Source organism: Trichomycterus rosablanca, chromosome 26 (genome assembly GCF_030014385.1).
Source record: "Trichomycterus rosablanca isolate fTriRos1 chromosome 26, fTriRos1.hap1, whole genome shotgun sequence".
NCBI lineage: Eukaryota > Metazoa > Chordata > Actinopteri > Siluriformes > Trichomycteridae > Trichomycterus > Trichomycterus rosablanca.
Genome location: NC_086013.1, coordinates 14,440,981 through 14,457,430, shown reverse-complemented (window position 1 = coordinate 14,457,430; position 16,450 = coordinate 14,440,981). Strand labels below are relative to the sequence as shown.

Here is a 16,450-nt window from a genome sequence, read left to right as displayed (position 1 = left end):
CAAAGGCGAAGAATTGGCATTGGTTTTTCAATATGACAGTCATGTATATCTTTGAACTTTCATAATGCCTTAACAAGGTGTAGTGGATGATAAAAGCAGCTGTGGAATCTCACTGAGAAAAAAAAGAGACCTGAGACTACAGTAAGTCTTTGTGCAAGCTTTTCTAAAAAAGGCTATGTAAGCAAACGCTGCCGGTTTAAAGGAAACTCAAGACGGGTCATCTGGAAGTGTAACACACTGAGGTATCCAGAGGTGATGAACAGGCTACAAACACCTATCAGTAGTCACTGTTGCATTTCGGTAAGGGGCACATGCAGAAATAAAACATGGCCAGCAATACATTGCAGGATAGGACACACTAATCCACTCAATCACATGTTTTAGGGCAGTTGTATCCTTGTGGTTAAAGTACTGGACTAGTAATCGAAAGGTCACTGGTTTAAGCCCCACCACTGCCAAGTTGCCACTGCTGGGCCCTTAAGCAAAGCCCTTAACCGTCAATTGCTTAGACAATATACTGTCACAGTACTGTAACTCGCTTTTGTTAAAAACATTCGCTAAATGCTGATAATGTAAATGTTTTAAGGAGGTGGGTGTAAACCAGAGTACCCAGATGACACCTATGCATTCTGGCTCCACCCAGAATTTAAAAGATATGAGGTAAAATCCAGGAGATATTTAAATGTGGCTTTTCATTATTAAAAACTGCAGAACTGTGGTGCATCTGGTTTAGTGGGTAGCACATAGGGACATGAGTTTTAGCGGCCTGGGTTCAATACTTTCCTCTGGTCACTGTCTCTGAGTGGCATTGTGCTAAATCTGTACCAATGATGGCAAATCCATCATGATCTTAACCAGAATTAAGCAATTCCAAATGTAAAAATACACTGATGAATGAATAAATGATTAAAAATGTTTAAAAGGTGAAATCAGCAGTTAAATACAGCTCTATTTAGACTTTTATCTCTAGTAAAGCCTAAAGAAACAAACTTCAGACACATGTTGGCTAAATAACTACATCTGGAATAAAAAGAGTAAAAAGAAATAGAGTAAATTGAAGATTTCCAAAGTTAACAAGTCAGATACACACTCGTGAAACATGAACACACCACGCTGACTCCAAAACCAAATATGAACAGGATTTATTGTAGGGCAGACTTTTTCTGTTTAGGTGAAACCCGGAATGCATGCACAAGACGGTTCAGGTTCACGTCGACCAAGCTCCAGCCGGATTGTGCTGAAGGGGCCGGGCTCAAATCAGTAATACACAAAGAGGCACCACTACGTTTACAGATCGTTTACACAGGCGAGGGCCAGCTGGTAACCACTGCTCTAAGGAAACCTGTACTGAATATCGGCTCAGAGGAGGGTGTGTTTAAATAAAAAAGGCTGATTGAGCTACAGTGTAACTAGAAAACAAGGTGGAACATGTGAAGGTACCACAGGCTTCCTGAAGATGTACTTACATTTTAAATCAACAAAACAGCTAAATGAATGGAGTTGTTTTTATTAACAGTAGTCAAACAGAAATGCAACTCTGCTGTCAGATTCTGCAAGTACTACGATCCAAACTTACATTGTAATTACAATTTACAACTTACATGGCATATGCAAAAGATATGAATTGATCTTCACACTACATTAGCACACAGTTACAACCTAATGTTTTATTTTTGTTATTACCCTAAATCAGGCATTAAAAACTCCCACTTGCATTTTGAGTTTCCATCACACTACAACCACCAATTTAGGAGACTGAGGCTGGCATGTGCTTCCTCTGAGATATGTGCAGCCAGCCAACTGCATCTTTATGATCTACAGCTCATGCAGTTCCATTGGGCAGGTCACATTCTGATCACACAAACGTCCAAAATGTTGCAGCATGATTGATATGGGAGACAGGAATGCTGTTCATCTGAGATAGAACACAGCCAAGTAGCTCCCTAAAGAGCTCGAGCTAAAACGAAAAGCAAATGTAAAATGATTTACCTGGAATTTTCTAAATCAGAGTCTTGTAGAGCACTATGTGATCTAGTGAGGAGATCTTATAATACATATTACATGCAGGCTTTCAAAACTGTCAGTCAAGCCAAGTCCTAGATATGAATGTTAGAAATAGTTCTACTACTAGACTAAATTAACTCCTAGACATTTTGATGCACAGAATTAACTGGTTTTTGCATTGATTTGCATTTTCAGCACTGGTGACACAGATAACACTTCAAACCTTTCGTATTTGGCAGCTTTTCCTCGACCATGTTGATGATGTATCATATATTAGATATAAAATAGTAATGAGGCCATTGGTGGTGTACTATTTTGAACCCTTTTTTTCTATTTAGTCATTTTCAAGCCCCATCCAATAGGTGAGGCTACCCAATCACACAACAGCTACCTATCTGAAGGAGGGTGAGGGCAAACGCTGGCTTCATAAGGAACTTCAGGGTCTCACTGACCACTTTGGCCAGGTCAATGTACTAGAAGGGCTCCAACCACTCCTTTCATACAAATGAGCTAAGTGTTGTTTTGTAATGGGAATACGGGAATACTATCCTTCCAGCCTACAGACTCAGGACTGGGTCCTTATGTTTTACTGATGTAAATTATGTCTGGTTAAATTAAACCTGATTTTACAGCTGCACAAAATATGATGTGATTTGTAAAAAATCTCTAAATTTAATTTAAATTAATTAGGCTAACTGTTGGTGACATTTGATGACCTCTTTCACTAAATGATAGGAACAAGTAAAGGGGCAAATGGATTAACCAGATAGCACAATCTGACCCAAACGTTTCAAGCAGAGAACAATTCAAGTCCAAATTTTATATTATACATGTAAATACACCCAAACCTTGCTATATAATGTAATCCATTCTTAAAGAGTTGTAATGGAAACCAGGACAAAGAAAGGACAAATACTGCGGGTTCTGGTGTATTTCCAGTATAAAGCTACTCACCACTCCTAGCATTTTATAATCATAAGCGATTAACAGATTAAGTCAAGAGTAGCAGTAGCAGTTATACTGCACAAACCCTGTTGATTTATTGCTGTTGGAGAACTTGTTAAATATATTAGTCAGTTAACTACTGCTTTTTATGGCTAGTAAACCCTGTATGTAAAAGCGAGGATTGAAATCCACTATACTTGGCAGCAGAGAATAAACAGAGGACTTTGTGTACAGTAAATTATGGTAAATCAGCCACCATGCTGTTTAATACTGCTCTGGCTGTAGGATTTCCTTCTCGTGCCGGTTAACGTCTTTTTACCTCCTCAGTTTTCACATCATTGAGCTTCACAGTCACACAAACCCAAAACCTCTGTACAGCAAACCTTCCAGTCAAACAGTTTAAAAGTCCATGTTGTCATTACATATTCTATCAACAGCTAAAAAATGAAAACAATATACAAGTCAAGTGCACCTCACATTTGGCAGCACAAAGAAATAAGAAAAGAAAAGCAATACTGATGTGCCCATAGAAACACACTAGGGACTTGGTGCAAAAATTCTAACAATCACAACTTACAAAAATAAAGTAAGAAAATCATGAAGTCTAAAATATTTATCAGGTAAAATCAATGTCCATCAGCTTAAAACAAACAAAAACAGGACACAAAGCACAAGATGAAAAGGTCCATCTCGGAATGTTGCTTCAAGTCGTCATCGTGAGAGAAAACACCAAGCGGAATGGTCAAGTCGAATTGCTAAATTCTCGGCAGTGACTGGCCCCCTGCCCGGCTGTGATTTCTCTTTCTATATTTACACTGACACGGTGATTCAAATCGTTACTTTGGCCACCTGATCTTCCAGTTTGGCAATTCTTCGGTCCTGAAGGGTCACCAGGTCTCTGAGCGATTTCACTTCCCGCAGCAGTTCTTCCAACTTAACTTCATTCTTCTGCAACAACAGTACAAATTCAGGTTATTAAAAGTTAAACTATGAAAAAATAACTAAAATAAAATAATACACCAACATTAGGTCCTAGATTTGATTTTCGCTTTAGCTTTTTCACTGTCTGGAAAATATTTAGCATGTTCTCTAAGTTTCTGTGTGGCATTCGTTCTGCCTCTCGATAGCATGCTCAAGGTAAATTACTCTGTATTGCCCTTAGGTGTGCATGAGCGATTGTATGTTGTCTTTTAAAAAAAAAAAATTTTTTTTACCCCTTTTACTCCCCTTTTAGCGCATCCAATTGTTCAATTAGCATCGTGCTTCCTCTCTGTCTATGCCGAACCCTGCCCTGACGGGGGTGATTGAAGCTAACCCGTATCCCCTCCGAAACACGAGCAGCAGCCAGATGCATCTTTGCCACCCACACATTGACGAGTTTGGCGCCACCTAGCGTTGCATGCGGAGAGACACACCCTAAGGGCACCCCCTCCCATCTCTGTGTAAGCGCCTCCAATCAGCCGGCAGAGAACGCAATCGCATTCTGACAGAGAGAGACCCACATCCGGTTCTTTGTCCCACCCCCCACATGAGCAACCGGCCAATCGTTGCTCATATAGCCACTCAGCTTCGAACCGGTAAAGCAAGGCTGGATTCGATACGGCGCTTCTCAGAATCCAGCCCTGGTTGCAGCGCGTTTCTTTTTACTGCTGCGCCACCTGAGCGGCTGTATGTTGTCTTTTAATGGACTGGTGCCCTGCCCTGGTTGTATTCCTGCCCTGTGCCCAGTATTACTGCCACCCGGACCAAAAACTTAGACATAGAGTCAGTAAAGTCCGTGGTCTATTGTTGCCTTAAGAAATAAACTAAAACAGGTTAAATTACTGGTCGATTAAATGTAGAAATGTTAAAGAATACAGGACATGGTGTTCTTACTCTGGTGAGCTGAGGAGAGGCAGGTTTCTGAGGAGCTGAAGTCTCCTCCACTTTCTTGGGTGACTTGTTATCCAGAACATTCTTCTTTATTACTTTAAGGTCCCGGTTCTTGCCAGGGACATAGCCGTGTTTAAGTGAGATCAGGATGGGATCACCGTTCTTGCCCTCAAACCACTGTTCAGCTTCCAAAGCGCAATCGGGTCCGGCTGTGTCCGGATACAGGTCATCCTGAAACAGGTCTGACTGTCGAAGGGGAGTGAAAAAGAAGATGTAAATAAACCTACATACAGATATTGAGTGCATGATGTGTGTGTATCAACACGAGAGGCAAATGTTTTTAAATTTACAATTATATAATATAAAGTCAGTAATACCTTTCTTGGGACGGTCATGATAATCGGCTCACACTTCCTCTCATGAAGTTTATAGAACCTATAAATACACAGTTCAATGGTGATTTAATAGACTTATTTCAGAAGTGTACTAGTGTCTCCCTCTAGCGGAATCTCTTAGCACTGCAGTAAGAACGAAGTATTTAAAAAAAGTGGTGAAAAAGTAATCTCACAACAGTAAAATCAAAACCAAATCGTACCTTGCAATCTCACACTTATTGACGTCAAGACCCCGTTTGGGCATGTAGCCCATACCCCTTTGTGGCTCTTTGCTGGAGAAGGTGTTCAGGTAATGAACATACGGGGCTTCGTCTGTGATCTCGAAGTACCTGATGCTGCTGTCACCCTGTGTGAAGAAAAACAGCAGCAGAATATTATTTTATTGAGTGAATATAACATTAAAATCTTTAACATTTTGTGTGTTTTGTGCCCAGAGAGCTGCAAAAAGGACACCAGCAGATGTGAAACAATTTGCTTACCTTTCCACACAGGTATACAACGTTAGTATCTGGGTCATAAAAAGGGAGCAGAACTCCATTACTGGTGTCCATCTCATGCACGGAGATCGGCTCGTCCATGGTCTTCTGGAAATAAGAGGCCGTTTTAAATGTCATTTTTATTCTGTATAACACTTATTGTGTGAACTGTTGAAGTTGAGTCACACATTTTGTGACAGTCTAGGGATATAAATGCAACTGTTTATGCAACTGTTCTTTTGTTCTGTGCCAGTATGATTTAAAACACGTACTTCTTGGTCTAAAAACAACTTTCAAGATTGTTGTGGGTTCCTTGTTATTTACAGCGGGTGATTTTGCTATAGTCCTGAGGGACCTTTAACATTTTCCGAATGGTAATCCTCAGGGTTAAAACATGTTCCTTACCGGATTCCACAACGCCAGCTGCCTTTCACTCATGCGGCTAAAGCCGGTGGTGAAGATGTTGCCATCTGCAAGAAAGATGGCCCTCATGGGTCGTGCTCCTTCATGGGCTTTATCCTTCTCCTGTAGATTAAGAAAACAGCACATAACATATAAAGAAATGTGAACATTTCCTTTTCACTGCTAGTCTCTATAAGGTCAAAATTATCTGGACATCTATCATATTTATTAAGTACAAATGTTCATCACAGCCTTAACAGGCATTTAAAGTCAGTTATTGTATGCTTCCAACTTTGTGGCAATGATTTGAGAAAGAGCTGTTCCTATTTCATCATGTACAAATTCCCATGGTTTTAAAATAGGATGTCCAACAAATTTCATGATCAGGTGTCGACACACTTTTAGACATAGCATATGATTACATGCAGTTCAGTAGGAGACACTGCGTTTTAGTTTGCTGAAAAGGACTGCACAACCACTCTGCAGAATGTGTGAAGCTCACAGCAACACGTCCATCTCAGTGTTTCTCTACCAGTTTTAACCACGACTGTTTTACTCACCGCAGTAATCTTGACCTTGCGTGGGTCGATGACACGGACTTTTTTGTCCTTGCAGGCGGTGCAGATGAGACTGCCATTACGGTTCCAGCACACACTGAATATGACGTCTGGATGCATGTCATCTAGTGTGATGAGAGCCTCACCGGTGCCCACGTTCCAAATCATGATCACATTATCACATCCTGAACAAAGAGAAAAAGTACATGTGGCCTGGCTCTTCAGTAAAGGCTAAGCTTCTACCAATAGCATAAACCCTACTCTATCCTATGTAAACTTAATTTTGAATTTAATACCCTTTTTTACAGGGGATGAACAACTAGGTTCATCATACCTTGCTGAACACAATCTACAGGGAGTATGTAGTATTAATATGAACTGTACTTATGTAGTTGACTAAATTTACCTAGTCGACACAAGATTCTCTTCCCTGCACAGGCACAATGGACCAGTCCCGGAGATCGCGTATCGCAGCGGAAAGAGACCCTGTCTGACCTTCCCATCTTTGGAATGAGGGAACTATCCTGGGTACCTGGGTTCAATTCTAGCCTCCCATTACTGACTATAAGATGTTTTCTTCCTGCATCTGAGTAAATGTATGACTGTGTGTTGCCCTGTAATAAACTGATGTCCTTTCTATTGTTTCTGGGTGGCGTCTGACCCACCACAACCTTCAACAGCATAAAGCAGCTGAATAAAAACAATGAACAAAAAATATTATTAAAAGCCAAACAGAATCTTGCCTACCAGCACTGAGGAGGATGTTACGGGCTGTGGGGTGCCACGTCACAATGCCAACCCGCTTAGAATGCCCCTCCAACACCACAACGGGCTCCGAAAGAGGAGCAGTGAGTCCATTCTCAGGAATCTGCCACACCTGAGAGCACAGAGAAAACACAGCAGCATTGAAACTCTTGTTTAGACACCCAACTGTATGTGTCAATATTACTTCACATGTGGATGTTCATACCATTACGGTGCAGTCTTCAGAGCCACTGGCAATGACGTGATCATTGTGAGGACACCAGTCGATGTCCAGCACAGGGCCTGTGTGCCCACAGACGGTAGGGTAGGCCTTATCGATACGGCCAGTCTACAAAAGATACATAACATTGAGAATGCAAACAAGCAAAGCTTAGCCTCAAGAGAAACTGTGCTTTCAGATATGTCGATTACCTTTTGAAGAGGGAGGACAATGAAAGCTCCTCCACCACTGGCCTCAACGATGATGGCGACGAATTTGGGGTTGACGGCACAAAAGGCGCTGTCCCATGTAACACGTGATACCCTGATGTCATCATAGCACTGATCGTTCTTCACCGCCTGGCCAAACACATGGCGGAACTTGCTCTGTCGAACCACTCGTCTGATCATCTCTGAAAGAAGAAAAAAGGAAGTCTTTTAAAGTTGTTTATGGTAAATGTTTACTTAATCAAGCAAAATTCTATTTCTTAAAAGTGGTGATTGGTTTAAAGTAGCTAATCCACCTTCTGCATGTATCTGGGGGCATGTTGAAAATAGGAGCATTGAATGAAATCGCAGGCAAACTTTTTACAGGAGACAAAGATCGTCTTCTTTTGTTCCCAAAAAGGTGAAATATAAACAAATTCTCCGTTCAAGCCCAAGGTCACCATGCGCAAATATCAAACAGCAGCTGGAGCAGAGTAAAGTACACCACTATTGGAATACAGAGCAACAGTAACCCTTTCTTGCAGCTTTACTGTCTGGGAGTCGACCATAGTCTCCCCAAGTTTAAAAGCTGATTCTTGCCATTTTGGACAAAATAAAAAACAAGCATAATTTAGTAATGTCAGTGAAGCATATGGAAAAACCTGATCATGTGTATTAAAAGATTTGGGGTATTATAGACTTCCATTTTTGTTAGCCATATAGCCAGACACATTTCTGGTTAGTGAAATACTTGTTCATTATGTTCTCTTAGTAAAATAAACCCAACTGGTGTTTCATTTAGGTACCATACCACATCTAAATATAATTGTATGCCAAAATGATACACTTCCACCTTTGTAGCTGTATAGATATATAAGGTCCATCTCTCTTGCCCAAGAGACGCAGTATATAAAATCACTCACATTGTGTAAGCACCATAAGCTCAATAATCAGAAGGTAAGGTCATGTTATCCTCACAGGCCGCAGAACAATTTTAAATCATCATTATTAAAGCCTCATTATTTTTTATCACGGTGTCAATTTGATCTTGTAAATATTTAATGAAATCAATTCTCCAATTGCAGGCATTAAATTACATTTACTGCATTACATAACAGCAGACACATTTATCCAAAGTGACGGCCTTGCTCAGGGGCCTAACTATTGTAACTTGTCAGTGGCTTAATTTGGGGACATTCTGATCACTAGGACAGTATGTTTACCACTGAGCTCCACTGACACGTGAGGTATGAAGAGTTGACTCTACACAGTGAAAGTTTGAATATGACACCACTGTTTATCATTTAATGCATTCCGAAAATTCACTGTGTATTCGACTTTTGAAAAGAATAAGACGCCAATCCAAAACGTCTGAAAACTAGAAGCCTGTAGAGTGATGTGCATCCTGGTAACGGATGTGTGTTATTTTTTATGTTCTTTTTCAAGCCTCATTATATCTTTGGCAGTGTTTTACACACATGACCAAAATATCTCTTTGCCAATTGAGCCTGGAGTAAATCCCAGACGAGTCACTTCTCATATCTCATATTTGGAAACTGAGAGTCCACATTACACAGTGAAACTCATATGATTGAAGTTAGAACACTCGTGATGTAAACAGAGAGAGTAGGAAATGTCAGTCTGACTTGTATCAAAAAGTTATTAATGCTATGTCCAATGTACGTCATGAGCTTTTTAATCTAAATTGAAAGCAATTGCAGAGATTTACAAGAATTCAAATCAGAATCAGTAAAATAATTTCTAAATGCTCCTGCCAATTCATGAACAGTGGGTTTATTGATTTATGCTTAAAGTCATGCAACCTGAAACGACCCAGAATGTCCAACAGTTCTGATTTTAAGAAGCCTGTATGGTGAAGAACATTCTCGCAACTAATCTGTCCAGCTTGTTTTGTTCTCTGGATGCATTTTAGTTTACAGAGCCATCTTAATTAAAGCCTTGTCATTTCAATGGCTGAGTTTGCTACTTATGCAAGCAGACCACCCACCCACCCACCCAACAAAAGATCTGCTTGTCATTAGGGGTGGGTGTCGAGTCCAGTTGATTCTCAGTTTCCTAGCAATGGGAGGAGAGTCGACACTCTTCTCCCAAAAAGTGTTAGGTTTATCGAATTCGAAGCCATGCAGCACGAATCTTTTGTGCGTTCGACTCCCACTACTGAATCAGAATCGACTCCAGAATACATGAAATCAAGCAACCTGCAATGTTGTGCAATTCTAAAAACTTGTCACTTCTGCCTCCTATCTTTAACCAGTCAAACAACCAAAAGGTGTGTAAACTATCAAAATCTATTGCAAACATAAATAAATGAATGAATTCTCAAATTTGTGGTATTGGAAATAAGAGTCGACTCCAGTTTGGAATAAATGATGCACTCACACACACACACACAGACTAGATGATCTATTTTTCTATCTATTTATCTTTCTTCGCTATCTGGCAATGGGTGTGACGTTCCAGTTTGTCAATGGAACTCCAGTTTGGGAGAGTTCACCGAGTTCGTTCTTAAAGTTGTTCAGCACGAACAAGAACGGCATGTGATTCAAATGCATATTCCCAATTCTAGGAATCACAGACGGAGTCGACTCTTAACATTTCTGTAATCGAATCTTGGCAAATTGACTGATCACAAAAGGTTATGTTTAACAAATCATTTTATTAAACCGCTGTTCTTTTATCGTTATGTTTCACACGCATCGCCCAAAATTTGGTTGCAAATAAGGCAGGGAGAGTTTAAAACAGTTTGTCCTTAAATTCTGCATTTGGAATCAAGAATCAACTCTACAGCTTTGGTGTCGAATCCACACAGTAAAATTGTGATATTACATTATTTCTGTCGCTGACTGGAAACTGCAGTAAAGCTTTTGTTTTTGGTCGGATTTATTGACCAAAATTTTATCTAATTCATCCCAGACGAGCAGACTAATCAATCATACACTTTAAATTAGAATCGGAGTCGATTCCTAGATGTATAGATTTCGGGCTGTATTAAAGAGTCGACTCTAAAGTCTAAGTCGCCTCCAGTAAGTAAAATTCAACTTTTTTTTTGACGTTGTCTCCTGATAGCTGTGTCTTTGTGGCCGGTACGTGGACCAAAAGTTCACCGAGTTCATCCTAATAGACATGCAGGTTAAAAATGTTCGAGGAACCGACTCTCGTATCGGAATCGACTCAAAATCGAGCAGCATAATGGTGCGCATCCTAGTAAAAATGGCAAAAACGCGTTCACGCCCAATGTCCATCGTACTATTGAACGATATTAGAAATAAGCATCGGTACATACAGTATTTGTATACGTGCAATGGGTGCAGGTTCTTGCATGCAAATTGACATCTGAGTCACAAATGCAATACATGCACTGCAATAAGCAGCTGATGTGCTTGTGCATGCTGGATGAATTAATATGCATGCATAAGATTACAGTACAACAAACCATAAACGCGCATCTGATCATCTTAACTTTGCGTCTGTTTCAATGCAGTTGTAAGCTGAGACAGCAGAAATGTCCTTTTATGATTCAATTTTGCATTGCTAACTGAGCTAATGCTGCTAAAAGAGATGGAGGATGACAACTATTATTTAATACAGAAAGGTCTGGTTATAAATCTCAGCATAAACACATCCCGCAATATCTGCAATCACTGTACGAGCTACAGAAAGTGCAAATGCATTATTCTGATGCTTTAAATGGCAAAGGCCGGTAAGTCGTATCAGAATCTGATCATGTCTGTGTGCATGCATTGTAAATCAATGATGCCGCTAAATCGAGCCTGCACTGCTACATAAATACCACAATAATCATATCTTACCTTTTTAAGCACTTTGACTTGTTCCGCACCGTTAATTTCAAAACATTAATGTTTTCCCAGGCGCCAAATTCCTTAATGGATTGCTGTTGGGCACAAAAGCTTCCCCCCTTTTTCTTTATCTGAATGAAGGAGAGCAACGCCCTTTCTGCTGTTCCTCCCCTCCTCCTCCTCCAGCATCATCACTCACTCCAATCCTCCAACCCCATCATGCACAATCATTACACTGAACCCCATCATTCAGTACCAGATATTACAGGATAACAAATGTTAGGTCACCAAAATAATATTTGCTTTTATTTGAGTTAGAATAATTTCTGTGTTCACATTGTGCACAGTATGCCATATAGCATCCTGCCCCCAAAAATGTGAAGTTACTGTTATTTAATCAACTTTTTTTTTCTAATTTAAGTGTGCAACCTAAAATGCATTGTTTTAGTAGTTAAATTGCATGGTTTGTTTTGTTTGTTTTATTAGGATTTTAACGTCATGTTTTACACTTTGGTTACATTCATGACAGGAACGGTAGTTACTCATTACACAAGGTTCATCAGTTCACAAGGTTATATCAAACACAGTCATGGACAATTTAGTATCTCCAATTTACCTCACTTGCATGTCTTTGGACTGTGGGAGGAAACACCCGGAGCACCCTGAGTAAACCCACGCAGACACGGGGAGAACATGCAAACTCCACACAGAAGAGACCCGGACCGCCCCACCTGGGGATCGAACCCAGGACCTTCTTGCTGTGAGGCGACAGTGCTACACACTTAGCCACCGTGCCGCCCAAATTGCATGGTAAAGGTAACTAATAAAGTTTGGCTTCTGGAAATCCTGCTCTTTTACTGTTCATACAACTTATTTAATTTCATTTTATTTTCATCAACCTCTTTATCAACGCCAGGCTCATAGCGGGTCAGTTTCCACCAAGAAACACCGGACGCTATGCAGGAATACCCTACCCCACTTATTTTTATGGAAAATATACTTTTATTTTAGTCTCTTATAAATCACTAAATGTAATCTTTATTACAGTCTTAAACTAATCAGGGTCTCAGTGTACCCCAAAACTAAAATGCATAAAAACTAAAAAAGATATCCCAACAAATGTGCACTCTGCAATAATCTAAGTTCTTACATCCCAAGTTTTTAGACTAATCTGCACACAAATGTGAAATTAAATAAAACAGATTGTTTTGGCAATAATATCCAAAATATATTTTAGCTAAAGCTACATTTTGAAAATCAACATCTATACAAAATCAGCCCTGTCCTTCACACACCACCCACACAAGTGAGCTGCGTAGAACTCCTGAATGTTGATGCAAAAATGATGAAAAGGCAAATAGATCTTAATTGTGAGATGCTTTATTCATTTTCCCTGCCTCCTTATTTAGTTTTCTTTTTCATTTACAGGTCTGGAGAGCCACAAGGCTATTTTTTTTTACTTTAAATCTGCCCCAGTCAAAAGTACATTACTGTTATGCCATTTACATCTTGCAAATCCTCCAAACTCTGGTATTAGAATTAAATAGAATATACGGTTTGTATTGTCATGTTTATTTATTTTTTTTAGCATAAAACACAAACTTGATGCTGGACTTACCTTTCTTTGGTGACAGTTTTCTTTCCATATGAGATGGTGGAGATTTTTTAACATCAAAGTTTTTGCTCATTTCCAGTATTTTATTACTCTGGTATCCAACATCAGCCCTCTGTTCGGTTACACTTGCCTGGCTGCCTTGGTATATCCTTCTCTCATGTACCTTGTTGGTTTCTCTAATGAGTTCAGAAACAGGTCTGTATCTGGCAAAACCATTTTCATCAGATTCACTATAAGCGTCTGGAATGCTGCACCTTTTTGTGATGCAGGTTGGCTCTGGTTGCTCATCATCCATGTAAATATAGGGTTCATAATCACACTCCTCAGAGTCTATTATTGGTGAAATCTTCTCTTTTTCTGGGGCAACAAATGGGCTTATAGGTTTCTTTGGTACTGGTGGTGGAGGGCCTTTCATTTTTGCCTTTTGTTCTAACATGTGTCTAACCTGAGATATGTCTTTTTTTCTCCGTTCTTTCTCAGGAGGAATATCAACTATTTCCTTCCATAAGTCTGTTTCTTTACTATGAAAATCTGGATACATTTCTGAAACATCGTCTTCAGGGTCAAACCCAGGATCAAAACCTTCTGTCATGCATATGTAGGATGGTGAGCAAGATGTCTCTGGATAGTATGACAACATGTCAAGGTTTGGATGGAACCTTTCATAGTCCTCATTGACCGACTCCATTGCAGCTTCTTGCCTTCCCAGTCTGATGTTCTGTAGTAGAAGGTCAGAATATTGCCTAGGCTCATTTACTTCATTTGAATCCTTAGAAGCAACTACTTTACTAAAAGGGTTTTTAGGTTTCTTCGGAACAGGTGGTGGTGGTCCTGTACGTTTATTTGTTTTTGGTGTGGGAATATCTGCATCCAAGATATCTGAAATCATGCTCTGAATCTCGGATTCTGAGACAAACAAATGGGACACATCCAATGAGTTAGCTGCTTCTTTCTCAGGTAACATGTGAATCTGGACTGGTGGTGTGATGACAGCTGTAAAACACGGAGGCTCTTTTTCTCTGAGCAGTAAGGCTGTCATTATCTCAGCTTCATCAACATTGTCTAAGAAAGAAGGAAAGCAGGAGTGAGTTACAAATGGTCTTGACTTGGTACCTTTTTAAATAAAGAAATATTTATTTTTGTATAATATATTTGACACCTAGTTGTCCCATATCGTTAAGTCTTACCTGCATCTTCTGCTAGTTCATTTGACTCAAGTTTTCTTCTCTTGGAAGATTCTTTTGTCCCAACATGTGGCTCCACACCACCGGTACACAAAATCTCCTGTAAAATCTCAGCTGTGGTGTGCTTTACCATTAGGACTGACTCTTCATTTTCATTTTTCGTCATGAATGTGTTCTGATTGGTAGATGCCTTGTTAGAGTCATTTAGATTCAAATCTGATTGGAATGTTCTCAGTCCTTTCGGCTCAAGGTCCTCTTCGATCTTCAACTTAACCAGAACTTTGTCTGAACTGGTAAGCTCTGTGGTAGCCTCAGGGTCAGCATCAGATAAATCAGATAATAGAGATGTATTTTGTGAACCTGGAGATGTTTTGTCGTCACTATTGCCAAAAAGGCAGTCATGGTTCTTTGACTCATTCCCGTCTCTTGTAACAAGTAAATCTTGCTTGTTTTTCAACCTCACTTCCTGTCTTGGATATGCAGATGATATATCGTTAGTTTTCTGGAGCACAAAGTTGTCTTCTGTTGAACTGCCTTGACAAGAACTTTCAGACATACTAGGAGGATCTTTGGTATCAGACAGTGTCAATTCCTCTGTTTTGTTTGCCTGTTGCTTTTCAGTTGTGCTTAATATAGCCAGGCTTTTCGGCTCATATGTTGCCTTTAAGAAGGGTTTCAACCTCAAGCTGGGCAGACCTTGCGTTAAGGTTAGCTGAGGATCTGCTTTCCACGCATTCTCATAGTCCTTCCAGCCCTCTTCAGCTATGGTTACATTCCCATTCTGGTCAGGACAGTGCTTAAAGTTGTCATCAGGAAAAGATTTCACTTGTTCTTGATTGGAAGAGTTGTCCAACAAGGAGCTTTGAGCAACTAAGAGCTCATGGTTATTCTCAGCACTGGTAGTAACTTCTTCTTGTTCTAGGACTTTGTCTTGTTGCTGTCCCATTCCCTCTGTGCAGAAAAAAATCACTCCATGTTAGTGCTTGCATGTGCCTGACGGGACAGACTAGTATAAGCCCAGCCCCTCCTATTTCATTCTCCCCCTTGTTCCACTCTCATCACTCTTCTTTAGGCATGTTGTGATGCCTATAATTAAATGGCTCTTGGTGCAGCCAGTGAGTCACAGCGCCAAAATGGGAACTGGACAACTGGCTCAGATCAGTCTCAGGTGCCAAGGTCACATTAGACGTTAAAGGGAAAAACCCACCGTTAATAAACATATCCCATGATTCTCATCAAAAAGGTTTCAAAACCCTGGTCAACAAATCATTCTTGCCCAATCCCATGTCCTGGTTTGCAAAAACATTAGCTATAATAAAGCCCAGTTGTATAATAAACTATTTGGCTAGTGCACCAGTACACTCTGGCTTTGATTGAAGTTCATTGAACTAATATTGGAAGAAAATCTTAGATGATGTTTGCCAGAATTAACTAGCCAAAAATCATAGAATGTCCTATAAGCTAGCTATCTGTGTTAATAAAATTTATCTGGATAACTAAAATAATTTGTAATTTCTAACTATGCTTTCTACTGTCATTGGCTTAATTTACAATATAAAAAAAAGTAAATGAGCCATAACACGGTAAATTCAGCAAATTGGCAATGACAGTGCATTAAATAAGGCTGAATTTGTTTCCTGATGATGTGTAAACTTGTTTTCTCTCAGGAATTTAACAAAAAAAAGGAATTTGTAGAGGGATGTTTAAACGTTTGCAAACTGGGGCAGTATCAGGTAAAGCTGTCACTGAAGATTGGGGACTAAAAAAATAATGGAACCTTATCTGCTTATTAACAGTATCTGCTTAAAAGTTAAAAAGTTAAATTTCTACCTAACAACTATTATTTTAAGTGGAAGAAAAATTAACTGGGTGTAAAACTGCCGGATTTATTGCATTGTTTGTCATTGAGACTTTAATTATAACACATGTGGAGTTTTATTGCAATGTGTACTGGTCACTGCATTAGGTCACTGACAGCCCAAGCTATTAGACATCATGTCATTGACATTTAA

General features: G+C 39.7%; 1 protein-coding gene across 3 annotated transcripts; it reads right to left on the bottom strand.

Annotated features, from left to right (window-relative positions):
• Positions 1–1,125: 1,125 nt before the first annotated feature.
• Positions 1,126–15,345, bottom strand: coro1cb (coronin, actin binding protein, 1Cb). Of its 3 annotated transcripts, none has more exons than XM_062988396.1 (12): positions 14,442–15,345; positions 13,258–14,316; positions 7,828–8,027; positions 7,622–7,744; positions 7,399–7,528; positions 6,655–6,836; positions 6,098–6,217; positions 5,696–5,800; positions 5,417–5,562; positions 5,199–5,256; positions 4,825–5,067; positions 1,126–3,897 (listed from the first exon to the last, which is right to left on the bottom strand). In XM_062988396.1, the coding sequence occupies exons 1-12, from the start codon at positions 14,992–14,994 to the stop codon at positions 3,778–3,780; spliced, it is 3,039 nt and encodes a 1,012-aa protein (XP_062844466.1). In that variant the 5' UTR covers positions 14,995–15,345; the 3' UTR covers positions 1,126–3,777. The 3 variants fall into 3 exon arrangements, with proteins under 3 accessions (XP_062844466.1, XP_062844467.1, XP_062844468.1); XM_062988397.1 differs by having other exon boundaries at positions 5,696–5,797; XM_062988398.1 differs by lacking the exons at positions 13,258–14,316; positions 14,442–15,345 and adding an exon at positions 11,652–11,723.
• Between the last annotated feature and the right edge of the window lie 1,105 nt (positions 15,346–16,450).